Consider the following 17853-nt stretch of genomic DNA (forward strand, 5'->3'; position numbering starts at 1 on the left):
AGAGGGGCCCACCACTCTTTCTGGGGAGAGAGATGGATTTAACAGACACTTCAGAGAAGGAAGCAACGCTTTAACAATGAAACAGGGAGAAATGAATCAGGGGTAAGAATTGAGTTGTTTGAATATGTGCTCATTAGTCTTGGGAGGGAGATGCCCAGGAGAGAGGCCGAGCTGTAGATCTGCAGCTCTTAGAAGGAGGAAATCGGAGGATAGGGATGCAGGGATCAACTGGGAGCAGATGGCATTGAAAACCCAGAGTGCTTTCACCAGAATGTCAGAGTGGGCGGATCGTCACTAAGGGTCAACTTACATTAAGGACGCCCACGTGGGGTTGGATGGATTTCTTGACGTCAGGAACCCATGGAACTCTAAGAGATGTTTTAAGAGGTCTGGGAAATCACTGAAACTTTAAGCAAAACTTTCTTCAAATGCAGTTTCTCGTTGGGATAGAGATGACAGCTTTTACTAGCTTCTCAGAGGGATTTGGACCAGAAAAGGGTTAAGACCCATTGTGTTTCAGTAAGTATTTTGTTATGTCCTGTCCTACTTAGAATTTCAACTGAATTAAAGAGGATTGGTTCAGTCTCCAAAATAAGCTTGGAATGATTTTGGTCTCATCTGATTGTTTTGAGAAACCAGTCCAGATTTACCGGTGTTCCTGATGTAGAATTCATGACTTTGTTAGAATGGCCTGCGTTCCTCTTCTGTTTTGAGTAAATCATCACCAAAGAATCCTTGATATTAAACAAATGTTTGATCATGTAATAAAAGTAATGAATTGAAGTTTGTCGACATGGTTAAAAACAATTTTAACTTTCATCATTGTGAATGAGATACATATTCCAGGAATTCCTAAAATTTACCGTCCCTTTTAATTACTCTCCCCACCACCATGAGTGCCTACTGTCTCTGGCTTTGCTTCATGTTTGTAATTTGATCCAAGTTTCTTAATTGACCGTCATAGCACATAGAAAAGCCTTCTCCATAATAGCTTTCTCCATGTAAAAGAGCTCTCACCGAAAGATATACTCTTAATAGAATCTGAGTACAACAGAAAAATTGCCAATTCTTTTATGCATCAAAGGACACTGAAGACATGAAAAGGTGACCCATAGAATGGGAGAAAATGTCTGTAAATCACATATCTGAGAAGCACCCGATATTCCCAATATACAAAGAACTCTATAATCCAACTACAATGGGGAAAAGTAACCCGATTTAAAAGTCGGCAAAGGACTTGATAGATATTTCTCCAGACAAGGCTCACGTATGAATGGTAAGTACAGGAAAAGAGGCTCAGCACCTTTAGGCAACAGGAATAGATAGAGCCACAGTAAGACAAAAACCACTGTATACCCACAAGATGGCCAGATCTTATGAAAATCAGAAAGTAAGTGTTGTCGAGGAGTTAGGAAATTGGTACATTACTGGTGGGAATGTAAAATGGTATGGCCACTGCGAAATACAGTTTGGTAGTTAACTCAAAAAGTTAGAGTTACCATATGATCCAGAAATTCTACTCTTCGCCATAATCCCGAGAGAATGACAACCTATGTTCACGAACACAACTTCGGCACAAAAACCCACAGAAGCATTATTTAAAATCACCCCAGAGTGGAAACAATGCAAGTGTCCATTAACTAAATAGTGAACAAATAAAAGATGATGTATGCAGGCAATGGAATATTATCCCACCATAAAAAGAAATGGAGTATTGAATTCTCATGCATGAACCTGGAGAACTTATGCTAAGAGAGAAGCCAAGTGCAAAAGGGCACCTATTGTAGGGTTTCATCCACATGAAATATCCAGAATAGACAAATCCATGGAGAAAAGAAACAGAATTAGGAAGCCTGGGATAACTTTCTGAGGTTATGAAAATGTGCTGGAATCCAATAGTGGAGACGGTGGCACGACACTGTGAATGTCCTAAAAGTCCCTGAACTTTAAGGTGGTTAAAATGGTGAATCGTATGTTGTATGAATTTGACCTCAAGGTCAAAAAGTACCTGACAAAATTGATTTTTAGCTTCTACCTAGAAATAACGCAATCTACAAACTTTGTTTTGACAGTTTCCCCCGTATCCTTGCAGAAGTCAAATATGCTCAGATGGGATGAAAATTCCTCATCGTGTTGAGGCAGCAACATTTATTCTCAGCCAGTGAAAAACTCAGGCACGAGGAAGACCTAGCTTAGTGAAGAACTGGAGAAGTGAATTTCAGGTGAGCATGCCTCAGCTTTGTGAATATGCTTCTAAAATTGGGGAGAAATAAGACATCAAGGGATTCTATTAGAAGCTCTTCCCATGTAGAAGCATCTTCTCAAACTTAAAGCCCCTTGAGAGTGGGGGTGGGGAATAGGGTAGAATAAGAACCCAAGCCGCCTCCTCCTTTTCCTCGCCCCTATGTCTTCCAGAAATGGAGCTAAGCTTGGGTCATTAAGGCTCTTTGGGATGTTTGTAAATTTCACTCTTCCTTGGACTAAAATTATTTTACTTTTATTTGGATCAGTGAGTTTAGTGAGGTTTCTACTGGGGATGACATTCATTCCTGCTGGGTCCCCAAGAAGGCTGATTTGTAGTTCTGTGTCTTCTGGTCATACTGCAGGGGAAGACTGCATGATAAGATGGGGGGCCTTGACATTTTTAAGGGAGCCTGGCAATAATGTTAAATATTATAACCATACCCCCCCAAAAAAATAAAAAACAACAACCATATGTCCTGGTCACAGCAAAAATGCTTGATCACCATGCAATGAAAGAATTAATAAAAGGAATTTTTTTCAAAGTTACTCTCTCTGGCTTGTGCACGCCCACCTCCCTTTTCTTCTGTGTTTCACTTTGCAGGGCTGGGGAGGGGACCCAGGCCTCCGTGCAAGGCAAGTGCACTGTCCCTGAGCTACGGCCAGCCACCCTGTTCACTCTCATGAGGCTCTGTTCCCAAGCACCTCTCTGACTGTGGCCATGCCTCAGAAGCTCTCTAAGGGACAGGTGGGACCAGACACATGACTTGTGGGATCCTGAACAAATGAACTGCTCCTTGTTCAGACTTATTAAGAATTTCCAGAAGTATGTGATAGCGAAGCACAGACCCAGCAGCTACCACATGTCACATGTCCATGGTCTGGTGGAGAATCTATGACAGATCCTCCCAGCTCTGCCGCCTTCTTGTGGGATCAGGGGTGAGTTACCTAGCCTTCCGGAGCCACCCTGCCATGGGGCTCATCATCACCCACATTCCTCACTTTGCTGCAAGGATTTTCCCAGGTCTTAAGCTTGCATCCCATTGTTTAGCCCAGTTCTCATTTGCCCGTGGAGAAGAGGGTGCCATGTACCTCGCGTGGGCAAGAATGGCAGCAAAGCCATTTGGTGAATTAAATGGGGGTCCTTCGCAGTGTAAGGAAGGGGGCTGAGCAGGGCGGCCCTTGCTCCCAGCAGCAACCCGTGCTCTTTGCTTTGCTCTGTGTTTTTATTAGCTCGTCTCAGTACATCAGTGGCAAGGGTGATGAAACCGGTGGCAGATTTAACTGCCAGGCAGCTGGGTCACCGTCCCGTGGGTCTTGTTGTCATGCTGCGGTCTTAAAGTGACCACGGCTGTTTGGACTGCTGCTTTCCAACAGGCTTGGAGACAGACCACTGAATAGTTAATGGGTAGGAGAGGAAGGCAGGGGCTGTTGCTTGCAGAAAGCACAGAGAAGCAGCTTTGAAAAATCCCAAGGTGGCTGAATATCAAGAACACGGTTCCTGCTGTGGGCAGCTGTGTGTGCAAGGGGCAGCCTGAGGGCTTAAAATCAAATCTCCAGCAACGGGTTGGTGCCTCTCCTCGTGGGGATTTGGCAATGGAGGCCGAAAACCTAAACACTACAAAATGAAGGACCCCTGCATACTAGCGGAGGAGAGTTATCATTTACAGTTACCTTTTGTATTGCTCACAGTATCAGTGAGTAATGGTTTTAGTGGGGGGGGGGGGAGTAGGCAGGAGAGAGAAAGCTGGATGACTTATTTAACAAGCGAGATCTTACCTGAAACCGTCTCATGTCCCTTGGGTTTCCTGCTGTTTTCAAACAATTCTGATTGCACTTGAGGAAAAATTTTAAAAAGAATCTGTGAAGAGAAAGCAATGTGTTACATTTTTCAGTGAACATTTTTTAAGGGAGACTCTATCTGCATTCTATTAGATTTGATTTGAAAAAGCGATTGTGTTTCAGGTCTGGGGAATTTCAACCAGTCCTGCCCAGAGAGGAACATGGCTGACCCTCTGCAATTTGCAAATTTGGATGTTTTCAATCCAAGCCCGGCACCCCCTTCTCCATTACTGTGGGGGATTGTTAAGTGCTTCCCAAGCTGGGCTCTGGTTTGTACAAGGGCTGGAGCTTCCACAGCACTCCTTGTGCAAAAAAAGGCTTCCAACGCAGCAGTGACCCCTGCTGTACAGAAAATTTTACTGGGGGAGGGGGTGGTAAAAATGGCAGGATGTGGCCCAGAATCCCAGGGTTCCTTATGCATTTGGCTCTCTGCTGGCACACACACCTACCAGCTCACCCTTGAAAGTGGCCTGATATTTTCAAACCGACGCATACAAAATCAGAAAATGACCTGGGAACAGCCAAAGACGAAGTTGGCTGGGCAGGTTTGCACTGGGGAGTTTATGGTTAATGACAAGTGGGACTGTCCTTTCAGACCATCGATGGATTCTCAGAAAAAAATACAAAGACATGGACTCACTGTCTGGGGTTATCATTTGTAAAACGTATTTTCGAAGCCAATATTATTTTAAATGATCTGCAAAATTTCAAAACTGGGTATCTCGGATCAGGCAACGACATCGACCAAGAAAAATGGCAAAAGTGTCCTCTGCAGCAATTCACCTGGCTCCTATTTGAAATTTTGTTTCAAAATACAGTAAGTTTTTTCATTTATTTCACTGGCAGAGTCCTTTTCCTTAAAAAAAAAAAAAATCCAGCTTTGCCGCACTCAAGTCCCAGGTGAGTGAGGCCTATTTCCCTTTCTGTTACTATGACAACGAAATTTTACCGCAGTCCCAAAGTCCCTCCAGAACTCTCACATCCATGCCTTGAATTAGAACTTTAAAGGAAACGATATACATTTTCCCTGGGATTTACCAACAAAAAATAAGTAGAAATCAACAATGCTTCCAAAAAATTCTATTTTCAAGCATCCATCAGTGAAACGCTCTCGTGGTGACCCTCTGCTTATTTTTATTGTTTTAACCATCACACAAAAGAATTAGAGAGCGCTCCAATTAACTGTATGTATCACTTGGAAAAGAAAGAAAGAAAGAAAGAAAACCCTGATGAGAAGATAAACAGTAAACAATGAAGGAAGGAGAAGGGGAATTGACTGTTTAGAGCCTGTTCTGAAGCTGAGGCTCTTTCACTCTTGTTTGCTAAAAACATTTGGCAACACACTCACTCCTGTCTGGATCTGGGAACAGGGCTGGGTGTCAATTGGGAAGTCACAGCTAACTATCTTTTCGTTATCTTCTAGCATCTGCTTTTCTCTTCTCCTTCGTTTAGAGGGTGTGTGGGAGGTCAGGCGTGGCTTCCCGTGCCGGAGGTGTCTGGGTCTGGATGCATCCAGAAGGATGAGGCAGAGCGGGTGCTTGGCGTGGCTTGCGCCCGCATGTGTCAATTCACAACCTGCCACAGCTCGGGGAAGTGTGGGGAAAGGTCTGCCTGCAGTAGCCGGAGCGCTCAGCAAGGAGAGCCGCTTTGATGTAAGTAGAGATGGAGCAGAAATCAAACATGTTCTTTTTAGAAGGAGGAATATTTGCTATTTGGACACTCATCTCAGTCATTGCAGCCTCTTAACAACCTCGGAGATGTCCTGCCGACGTGCTGAAAACTGGCCATTTCTGACTGCAAGTCTTTCCAAACAATAGCCCCCAGTCCACATCTTATCTGCCCTCCCCTCAACACCCCTGACAGCTATTTTATATCTTTCTCTTACCTAAGCCAAACTGAGTGCTTGCTCACATTTACTTCTTGATTTTCGGAAAGCTCTGCTCGGGTTGGACTGCTTAGAATGCATTCTGTGTACCACACTTCCCGGCCTCCCCCCGTCCTGCCCTGAAACGTATCTGGCGAAAACATTAATGTTCACGAAGGCATTATGATGTGAATGGTGTGGTAGGTGGGAAAGTGCAAAAGAGATAAATGTTTACATAAAATCAAATTGATTTAGGGAAACACGGAGCCTGGTGAAAGGCTTTATTCATTTTAAATTAGGACCCTTAACAGTTATTTGGATGAAAAACACCCCGTTACTCTTTCACTTGTCTGGGGGCTGAGTCTGGAACCTACACAGACCCCTGTCCAGCAAAGACCTAGCATTTGGTTCACAAAGGGGGGGGGGGGGGGGGGTGGAGGGGAGGAGAGAGAGAGAGACAAGAGACAGAGGGTCTGAGAGAGGGAGATTATATAATAACATAACCTACAATGACTACTTCCAAATGGCCAGGATCAGAGATTATGGTCTGGATTTTTTTTATAAGTAGATCTAAAAATTAATTAAAAGAAATTCTGGACTTACTGACACATCTGATTTTCTCCAGCCCTCTCCTCTCTCCTCTCCCAAGCACTGTGCTCAGGGTCGTGGTACCAAACCCTGTACTCTCCATACCATCTACTAGCCACAGGGTAACTTGCAAGGAACAAATGCTCTCAGAATCCCCTGGGTCTCAAGCTCTCCACAGCCAGGGTTGCCTGGAAAATATCAGCTCTCTCCACTCAGCAACGGAAAACCAAAATGAATTACAAGATTCAGACCAAATGTGCAGATTCTCACCGGGATGGGAGTTATTTCCACTTTCTCCAAACAATGGTGACAACATAAATACTACAACCACTTAGTATGCTACAGTTTGCAAGGCTTCTGATTTCATTCCTTCAGAGGGAGTCCTAACAGGGATCAGTTTATCCTTGTTTTATGGACCAGGAGGAATGACGAGATGGGGTCAAAATGTGAACTCAAACCCTCAGATTTCAATCAGGTCCCCAGGTCACTGAGGCAGTATCATATACCAAAAGGCATTCCTTCTCTCCACAAATATGTATTCAAGCTTGCTAGGCTTGACCCGCCACCAGCTAATGATGTAACCAAGTCACCTCCCATCTAGGGGCCTCAGTTTCATCAACTGTGAAAAGAAAGGTTTAACTGGATTAACTCTAGGGTTCCCCCAGCATCAATATTTCATGATTGCAAAGAAAAAGGGGCAGAATCGACAGCTCTCCAGAAAGGGGTATTTGGAGGAAGAACCCACTGAAGACAAAAAGACCAAGCTGGTAGGTATGTGGTGGGTAGCAGCAAAGGGGTCCTAAAACATAGGTCAAACCCATCAAGACTGTGAAAGGGGGTGGCTGGTTGGTGGAAAATATGGTATGGGGGTGATCTCTTGGCTGGGGCTGGCAGTACCCAGAGCTTGATGGCAGGTGGCTAGGCAAGATGCACAAGATGCTCAGGATCCTTTGCTGTGCTCTGAGGCAGGGGAAGGTCCTGGGGGAAGACTGCAGCTCTGCCCCTGCTCACCACCCCATGTGGTCTGCAGCTGGAGGCCAGGGGGTCACGGAGGACAGGAAAGATGACTTGCTGAACATCGAGTGCAGCCCCTTTATCCTCAGGGAATAATTCCGAGACCCCCATGGATGCCTGAAACCCCAGACGGAACCAAACCCATGTCCCTTCCTGTAGATACGCACCCAGGATAGCGAGGAATTTGTGAATGAGGCTCAGTGAGGGATTTACAACGATATCTATAGTAAAATAAAATGATTATAACAATGGGCTGTAAGAAAGGTATCTTAAATTTATGAACTGTTTATTTCTAGAATCTTCCATTGGGTATTTTCAGATCCCAGTTGACGATGGGTAACGGAAACCTTGAAAGGGAAGCCCTGGAGGAGGGACTCTGCGCTCACCTGATTCCCACAATAACCCTAGGAAGTGTGAGATGTCCTGCAGTGGGGACAACAAAGACCTCAGAATTTAGGGATCTGCAGTGATCACAGACCTCATCACCTGTGTCATCAGGTGGACCCAGGATTGGAACCTGGATCTTTCTGGCAACCACCTCCACCCGACTTTCTCTGTTCCCTGCTCCGATGGCAGGGATGGTTGCCAAGCTCTGAACATATTTAAAACCCTTGAATTGTACATTTGAACAGTGGGCTTTATGGTATGTAAGTTCTGGCCCAGAAAAGCCACTAAAAATTTCTTTTTCAAAAAGTGATTTTAAAAGGTGGGAGGGGAAGTGAAGGAAAACAAATTGGGGGTGCAGGGAAATGAAGGATTCTGGCTCTTTAGAGAATAAGATCATCAAAGAGGAAAACACCAGGTCAAAGATAGTCATGAAAGGGAACTTGCTTAATATTGAAAAGCGAATTCATTTATTTACTCATTTAATCAACATATATTAAGTGTGTTCTGCATGCCACAAGGGTTCAGGCACAAGGACAAGCTCAACGTTGTGGAACGCATGATCACACACACCGGTCAAAATGTGCTTCTGTGAGTCTGAGATGAATCTGGTGACCCTGGGTGTGGGTCTGAGTGAGATCCCAGCAGATCACGTAGTGCCCAAGAAATCTCTCCTGCTGTCCTCCAGATCTCTGCCATGACAGAGTGCTCTGCACTGTTCAAGAAACTCAGGTGGCTTAGGCTTGTCCTGCACCCATCTTACAGAGAAACTGAGTTTCAAACTAAACATACAGTTCAGGTGCAGAGTTAAGGTCCAGTGTTGGGGACACACAGACCTGGAAACCACAGGAAGCACAAACTACTTAATATTCTAGGAAGACTCTGGAACTGTGACCAATGGTGTGGCTATTACGAAACCCAGCACCCTATTGTTCAGGTTTATGGAAGAGACCATCCAACTTGCCTCCAACTTGAAGCCCACAATCTAATCCCTTCTTAAATTTTTTAATACAAAAATATCTTCAGGCAAGCACAGTGGAAGGCACCAAAAAGACCAGACAGGGATGTGTATGGAAGAAATGTGAACCAGGGAGCACTGGCCACAGCTAGCAGAACACAGAGGCTCACTCCATGTAAAATAATGTGTGACACCCTTCACTTTGAAACTTAGTTCCTTATTCCCATCAAAATAAACCAACAAATAATCACTTACTTTTCCTACCCTGGAAACAACTTCTGCTATGACCAGGCCACACTTTATACAGAACCCTCACATAGTCCCCAGGCCAAGAGCGTGACGCAGTACTGGTCCTCTTTATCAGCCACATTGGTCACATAATCAGGATGGATCTCTAAGGCTGAGCCAAGTATCCAGTTAAGTAGCCTCACAAGCCCTGTGGGTACCTAAAGGTCCGTGTCCATTGATTTGTGAGGAAGATACCTTTTATCTGGATTAGCTGCTAAACCTCCAGTTTTAGAGTGCAACAAATTAAAATACAATTGACTTTTTCTGTACTTCTGAAAAGAAGCTAGTCCTTTTCCTTAAAGCACTCTTCTACCATTTCAGCCACCAGATGGAGGGACAGGCTGGATCACAGAGTGGCATTGGAAAGGAAGGGGGCACTTGCCTTTCTTCTCTCCCAGGATCTCCCTCTAAACTCACATCCTTTGGGGGATTCGGTGAGCTCTGCTCAGGTGAGAAGCCATGCTGGATGGACACAGCCCCTGCTGCATGGACGCAGCCCCCTGCTGCATTTCCCAGCCTGCCCCGCTACCTGGCTTTCTATGGTGGGAGGAACTCCCTAGGATTGGTTTCCACTTATGACCAGTGAAAAACACAACCAAATGTCCCAGCTTTAATCCAGGTCTTCCCTGTGGCCTCCTCCTTGAACCTTCTAACAACAGAAGAAACACACTTTCTTTCCCCCAAAACCCCTCGTACAGAATCCATCCCAGGCAGCACTGTGTAAGGAAAAGGGCAGTAGTGAGCCCTGCCTTGGCCTGAAGAGGAGGAACCTTGAAAGATCTGCTGAAGGTCAAGGTGTCCACACAGGCTAGAAAGAACGCTGAAGCTTAAGGGTCTTGCAAAGACTCTGACTTGGGGCCCTCTGAATGGGAGACTTTGGGGTTCAAGCTCCAATGGGCTCTTGCTGCCTCCTAAAATAATTTTGCAAGAGACTGAGTGCTGGTACTGGAGATCTGCTTGGCAAGATGGCGCAGGTTGGCACAAAGTCCCAAGAAGAGAGATGTTCAAAAGTTTTCATTGACTGGCTTCCATAGGCTAAGATCAATACCTAAGGACTTGAGCATCAGTTGTGGTATCCATAGATATTGGGGATGACTATACTCATTTTTTAAATGAGTACCTACTTTATTTATTTAAATAACCCCATAAGCCATAAATATTAAATATGTGATCGGAGAGGTATAAATCTTTAATTTCATCATATAGTCCTATGAAAGGGACATATTATATAAAACTTATTCACCCGAATTACTTCAATGAAAGTCCATTTCAGATGTGAAAATTCTAAGTGTATGGAAATTTTTTAAGCAACACATTTTCTTCCTTCCACCGAAACTCAACCTCCCCAGCGTCTCTTGACTAAAAGACTATGGTGATCATTATAAAAATTAGTAAAAGCCTGTATTCAACGGACTTGTATTATTTGCCATGAACAATTTCACCTGATCCCCCAACCCTGGGAGTGGGTGTGTTCCCATCCCCATTTTACGGAGGTCATCAAGGTTAGGTGACTTGCCAGGTGGTAAAGCTTGTCTGATCTTAGCAAGATGTCACTGTGGCTGCAGCCTGGCCATGCTTCCCTATAAGAAAAAGGCGTGGTGCTTGGCCAGGCAGCGGTTGGTTTCGGGGGACAAGTGCCTCCCCATCTCCATGCTGACCATGCCACTTCCTTCCTCTTACTCTGGAAACAAGTGCAGAGTCCTTCTTCAGGTGGCCAAACAAAACAAGGAAACCAAATTGTCCACTGCTCTGCGTAAAGACAGCCTGCTTTCAATCAATTCCGTGACTGCTTTGGACTGGGCAGAGGACAGTCAGCAAGTCATTCAGATGCTCAGAGAGCAAGACTTCCCAAGAACCCAAAGGCTCCAAAGGTGGTGCAGCCCTCTCCAAAAACCAGAAAAGATTGCCCTAGAAGATGAGAAAGAGCCAAGGCCACTGGGCCACCAGGACGCTAAAGGGGAAGAGCCAGAAATCAAATATGTAACATGAGAGGTTGAATTAAATCTTGGAAAACATTTTTTTTGAGAGTCAGGTTATCAAAACTAAAATTTGAAAGCATTACTCAAGGGACAGGAGCATCTTCTATGATGAAGATGCTTAAATAGATCAGAAAGCTAATAATTCCTTTGGCGGCAGATAATTTCAGTCTTATATGTGGCAGCTAACATGGAGTCCCTCTCAAGCCATTTCTTTGTGATTTTGAGGCTTTTGATATTATTATTATTATTATTATTATTATTTAACATTTGTTATACAAATTAGGGACCTTCCAAGGCCAGAAGTGAGAACTACTTATCCATGTAAGGTTCGGGTAAATGCCTGGCACACAGTAAATTAGCATTTTCACCTGTCTCTGGACGTGCTTATGTCCCCCTTGCCTGTACTGAGCCTCTCTCTTCCACTGTATTTTAAAAACAACCCAGCTTCCAAACAAAATCATTCCACAGGGGATTGCCACAAATTCAAATCTGGTTCTTTCTGCACTAGTTATCTCTCCAATATTGATATGTACTCTAAGAAGTCTCCTAATTGTTAAGGAGAAGTGTTAAAAGGAAAACACACACACACACACACACACACACACACACACACACGACATTAGTTCATTCCAACAGATTGCATGGAAAAACTCCACCACCAAAAGATAGGGGGCGTGGTCAAAGTCCTCAGTAAACTCTGGTCAGCACAAGAATTCAGAGCTGTGCATACACAATCTGCCGATTCGATTCGATTCGTAACTGGCAACAGGCCCCATGGAATCATTTCCTATCGACATTCACTCCAATGACAAGCTCCGGGAAGTGGCACTTGAGTTTGGCAATAGATCCTTCTTTCTGAACACGCTGCCTCCTGAGCAGGATCTGCTGTATTCATTTAGGCACCAGGAGGGAGCGGCTTCCCCCACTGTGTAAATCTGACTCTGTATCGATAGACTTCATTTCAGAGCCATTTTCTGATTTCTTCTGAAGTGATTGTCTCCCATAGCCCCAGCGGCAAGCAACTGACTGCAAACCACCGCTGAGCTGCGCAGGCAAGGGGGCCACTTGGACTCTCAGCTTGTTTCCAATCAGTAACACACTCCAGTTTCTGAGGACCAGGGCTTCTATATCACTTTTTTTGTTTTGTTTTGGTTTTTTCTTTCTATATTCAGACACATCTTCAGTCTCCCGAATTCCATTACTTGGCACCATGAGGCTCACAGGGGGGAAAAAATTCTCTAAGGAAAACCCCTTGTTTTTGCCTTCAGATGAAAAATCTGACACCATTAATGAAAATAATAATTGAAGTCTTTGGGCCTGCATGGGAATGGGACATCACCCTAAGAGCATGCTTGTCATCGTCATTGTTCTCATAAAGTGTCTTTGGAGGGCTCTGGACAATGTGCACAGTTTCATCTTTTCCTTTTATATATATTTTTTTCAAATCCACATTCTCTCCTTCACCCTATCCCTTTCCTCTCCTTTCTCACCTGGAAAAGAAAGAATAGAGTAAAAGAGTAAAACTGAATGTGATTACAGACTTCCTTCAGACAAAAATCTTTCAGTGAGACTTCAGAAGGCAAATACAAGTCTATTTGCCTTCCTAGTACCATGACTCCTCCGGTGAAGGAGAGAAATGAAGTTATTAGCCCGCCATCAGCTTAATGGGTCCTCGCTGTCCTGGCCGGCCCTGTCCCTCCCACGCCCCTCCCCCTCCGGCTCTGCCCTCCCAGCGAAGCTCCTCTATGCTAGGCTGAGCAGTGAACACCAATTACACCAAGAGCCCTCTGCCGCTGCCTGGTCCGCCGGTTTTACTGTTTTGCCAGATGGTTGAGGCCAATGTGTAAAACTCTCTACCCTACCATTAATTCGTAACTCGGTAATAACTTTCCCACGACTCCGGGAAATTGAAATGAAGTGCAAATGTGAATATTTGGAAAGGGAATCAAGGTTGGACAGCTATTTTCCACCTGCCAGAATAGATATTGGTGATGCGAAAAGATGCCCGTTTCCCAGGGTTGGAATGTGCCTTTCCCAGAAGCAAGATTGGATGACGAAATATACAATGCTGGAGAAAGGGAGCAAAGAAGCTCAGAGTTTGGGCTCCTCGTGCCATCGCCTTCTCTCTGCAGTTTGCAGTTTATAGCTATTGCACCTATGAGTTCACTCACTAATGACCTTGAGCTCAGCATCGATGTAACATTATATTCTTATGACAGATTCATAGATTAGCAAATATGAGTGCATTCTCTTGCTAAGACAGGACACCGTCCAATGTTTGTTAGCATCATTAAACTAAAACTGACTTTTCACCTGCTCCCATACCATATGCAGCTGCAAATTTTTAAATTAAACTATGAAGCCATGCATAAATTTACATATATTACAGACTAGCCTCTCCATTTAACATGCAAATGTACTCCAATGTTTCAGAACACCTTCTGTCGCTAATTAATTTGCTGAATTATAATTAGACTAATCCTGCATAATTAATAAGCACAGATTTTTTTTTAATTTGTAAGCAGCTTGAGGAGATCATTCACTTCCTTCTATAAACTGCTAAGTAAGTGTTAAAAAAAATCTGGAAAGAACATGTGTGAAAAGGTATGTTTGATGTCGCATACAAACTCAAACTAGCGTGGAGGATACAGAAGTCAGTATTGATAAAGGTACATATTTGAAGCCAACATTCAAACAATCAAAAAAATCGCATCCAGAGGATGGGGACTAATTCTCCCTTTGTCTCCTTGTGTATAGTGTTTTATTCTTTGCCGTCTATCCGTCGGATCTTCCAAGATCACAGAGGCGGGAAAGGATTAAAGTAACCGTATGTTGTATTAGGAGAGATAATGATATTAACACTCCACTGTATATCAAAACACTCTGTGCATGCTGGGTGCTTATAAGCCCCTTTGATGGTATTTGGAATCATTTTCATTTTGGCTGCCAAAAACACCCGAGATCCATCTAGTGGAAACAATTAAGTTCCATTAGTACTGTATCCATTCGGTAATGATTACAATGAAGGGTCTCTCTTTAATGCTGGAGAGTTTAGTCTCAAACAAAAATAGGCATCTGTGCACTTGAAAATGGGAAACTGTAGAGTTTTGACAACCAAGAAGGAAGCTTAATTTTGACCCCCCAAATAAGCTGGGATCAGGAGAGCTCAGGGTGTGGGTAGAAGGCTTGTTAGAAAATTCACTGCAGGGCAGCAACGTGGACGTGGACGGACAAGGTAAGATTGACCAATCGTCAGGCAGTCAAGAGACTCCAGGGAGGTAATGTGGGAAGTGCATGGGCTGCAAGGGGAAGTTAGCAAACCTTCAGAGAGAAGAGACTGTAATTTTAGAGAAAACACAGGCAGGACTCTGTGGTCCTTCCATTTGTGAAGTCACTAACATCAACCACCAAAAGATTGTTAGGCCAGAATGACAGAGTCCCCTGAAATGTGCCTAGCTTTCTATCACTGCAATTTAGCTTTTTTATAGTGAGGTTTTAAGTCGGAATTTCTTCCATAGAATAGAAAAACTGCTTTCCCAGGGTCATTACCAAATACACATTCCCACAACCAACCAGCTGAGATAGATATATATATATATATATATATATATATATATATATTTTTTTTTTTTTTTTTTTAACCAACCTAGGAGATAAGCTAACTTGAGAGCTAAGAAGAAAGGGAAGAAGCACACCAGCCCCCCGGAGGTCCCTGGCCAAAGCTGGGAGCAAATGCCCGGGCCTGATCTGAAGTCTGTCTTCCTGGGAGACATAGACTTCAGAGGACTTCGCTCCATACCTGGAAGGAGAACAGGGGATGGCTGCCTCCTGTGGTCCCAGCAACAACTGCCTCAAGGGCAAAATGTATTTTGGAAACACCTGAAAAAGGCTGTAATAATGTTTCTTCTTAAGCTCAGCAGCATTATTCCTCGGGTAGTTTGGAAACATAAGACACGTGGACAATTTTTCTGGACCAAACCATAGCCCTTGCCGTCAGTCCCCATCCAGAAGATTAAATAGCTCAAGATAAAATTTTTTAAAGTCTAAAAAAAAAAAAGGAGCTTTCTGTGCCTTTAGTGACTCCTTGGAAGGATCATAACAATAGCTGGAATCATAATACTAAGAAGAGGCAAGAATTACTTTGTTTCAAAAGACACGGGAATGGCTGTGGGCATGGTAGTAATGACTTCAGATTTCAGGAAAAATCATTCGAATGTGTTGTATTTCTTCCAGATTTCTCACGTCCCATTCTGAATGGTTATGATGGGAAACCCGGCTTCTCTATAGTCAGGGCCCATGAGCGAGCCTGTTTTTCTAAAGCAAAAAAAAGTGCTTAATGGTGAGACTCACAGGGTAGGCCGGATGGAGGGTCTCCCTGATTCTCCGTGAAATGCTGGCCTCGCACTCCTGGAACTCACCGGAGCAGAGCTTAGGGCCGGGAAGAGCCAGGTGGTCACCCAGCCCGTCCCACCTACCAAAAGGCAAGAAGTTCTACTTTGTTTTTCTTCATCTTTGCACAGCCCAAATTACATACTTGGAGCAGAGAGTCAAGAGGAAGCAATTGGGACCATGTATAGTTAGTTAGCTTTTGAGCCATTTCTGACAAGTTATCATGGAGAAAGAGAAACGGTGATGTTTAAATGCTGGGATATAGAACAGTTCACAAAGCCGCATATTTGGTTAATGGAGTTTTTTTTTTTTTCCCTAATATACACATTCCGGGAAATTTCTCTACTTTAATTTTTTGGCAGGAGGAGGATTTTCCTCCATGAGCACCACTTCTAGTTGACTCCAGTGATTCATTCTCTCTCCCTCCTCCTTTCTCTCCTCTCCTCTCTCTGTCCCGAGTTCCCAAATTCAGGGTGATATATTGGGCTTTTTGGATAGTACCTAAAACTTGGGACAGGGGGAAGTAAGTTGGGAAAGGGGAGATCGAAGAAGAAAACCCCAGATAATTACAGTCAATCTTGATTCCATCCAACAAATGTAATAACCTGCCTCCACTTTTGCTACAGAGACCCAGATCCACAGTTAATGTAACCTTTGTGCCCAAAAAAAAAAAAAAGGAATGTGTACCCTGACAGGTAGCAGGTGGCACATATGGAATTATCATTGGCCATTAAGACCAGGTCAGGTATCACATCAGCCACCTTCTTACTGCACTTGCCGAACCCACATAAAAATATAAAACCAGTATTTCAATATTCTGTCACTCCTTTAGCAAAACAGACTTTTTTCTATTACTCAGAGTTAGCTGGCTTTCATTAGAATTTTTTTTAGCTTTTTTTTTTTTTTCCTTAAAGAAGAACTGAACCTAGATGATATAAAAGAGAAACTGGGACAAAAATCAGGTCAAGAATTTGATACAAAAGGCATTCAGATAAGGCTGGTAATATTCTAGAGCATTGTCAGGTGAGCAGATGATGATCACATCCGTCTCCTCTCAGCCTGAGCACTTCTTCACCAGGCCACAGGAATCGGTCTTTATTTTCAGTTGTCTTTTTCTCATTCAAACTACACTGATTCTAAAGCATCTAGTAACTCGGTGGGAAGCACCAACAATTGTGTAGACTTTCAAATCTTAGTATCGAAAGTGCAAACTTTCGAGAGAAGCTTCTGTTTCTTCATTGTCCTTCACAACCTCTGCCCTTCGTACCGAAGTTGGTTGTGGCAGAGGCCAGTGCCCACTCCGTTTTCACTTTGCTTGCAAGTCGATGACCAGAATGGCTTCTTCCATTTTCTCTTTAAATAGACAAAAAGTCTCATGTGAGCCTCGGAGCCTGGTGCAGACTGGAGCACTCGTCACTGGGGTCAGAAGCAGCCTGGGGCACCTCTTCCGGGCCCCCCTTACATTTCTAATGTTTCTTTCCATACGTGTCCATGTGCTCAGAAGTGTGCTGGATTACTAGACCAAGGTGCAACGGGGCCATCTTATTTCAAAATAGAAGGCCAGGCGTGAACTCTCCCATCCCATTTGAGCTACTGAGCTTCCTCACCCCAGCTTCAAACAAAGGCTAAATGTGAATGGGGCCGGTTCACTGGACACTCATAAATCGGCCCCAATTTGCCTAAAACAAGAACCTGAGTTTGTGTTATCGTTTCCAAAGTCCTTGGTGGAGCCCAGCCTAAACTCTGGCTTTCCAAATAACTCCCAAACGGATGAGAGTTTTCTTTTCTTTTAATATTTTTAAAGTTGTAGATGGACACAACACCTTTATTTATTTATCTTTACGTGGTGCTGAGGATCGAACCCAGGGCCTCACACATGCTGGGCGAGTGCTCTACCACTGAGCCCCAGCCCCAGCCTGAGGTTTTCTTTTATAATCTGGTTTTATGCTATACCTGGCATAAAGCTCATTCTAGTTACTCATTCCTACCCTTCATTATCGAGGTCTGTTCTTAAAGCCCAGTGCAGTAGAATACCTCTCTGTTGTCTGCTCACTGGAGACCAGGTATCTTGATACGCCAACAGAAACAACAACCATCACACCTTTGTTAACAAAAAGAATGTGGGAATTTCAGATATCTAAGAAGACCCTGAACTTTCAAACAGTTCAGACACCATTTCCTTTGCCAGAAAGGATATTTTGGAGTTAACACACACATACACAAATATATATCATAAAGATGGTAACACAAAAAATATAAAGTTCCACCTAGTCCCCCAAACTCAGTTACGACTTTCGCTACCATTT

At 43.8% G+C, this 17853-nt stretch overlaps 1 protein-coding gene across 1 annotated transcript in view; it reads right to left on the minus strand.

Annotated features, from left to right (window-relative positions):
• Positions 1-17853, minus strand: part of Ebf2 (EBF transcription factor 2) — a 177237-nt gene that overhangs the window by 48027 nt on the left and 111357 nt on the right. The window contains exon 7 of the mRNA XM_027927015.2: positions 4021-4102. Within this exon, the coding sequence (XP_027782816.1) occupies positions 4021-4102 (82 nt within the window). The remainder of the gene's footprint in view (positions 1-4020; positions 4103-17853) is intronic.

This window comes from Marmota flaviventris, chromosome 3, assembly GCF_047511675.1.
Source record: "Marmota flaviventris isolate mMarFla1 chromosome 3, mMarFla1.hap1, whole genome shotgun sequence".
Lineage (NCBI taxonomy): Eukaryota > Metazoa > Chordata > Mammalia > Rodentia > Sciuridae > Marmota > Marmota flaviventris.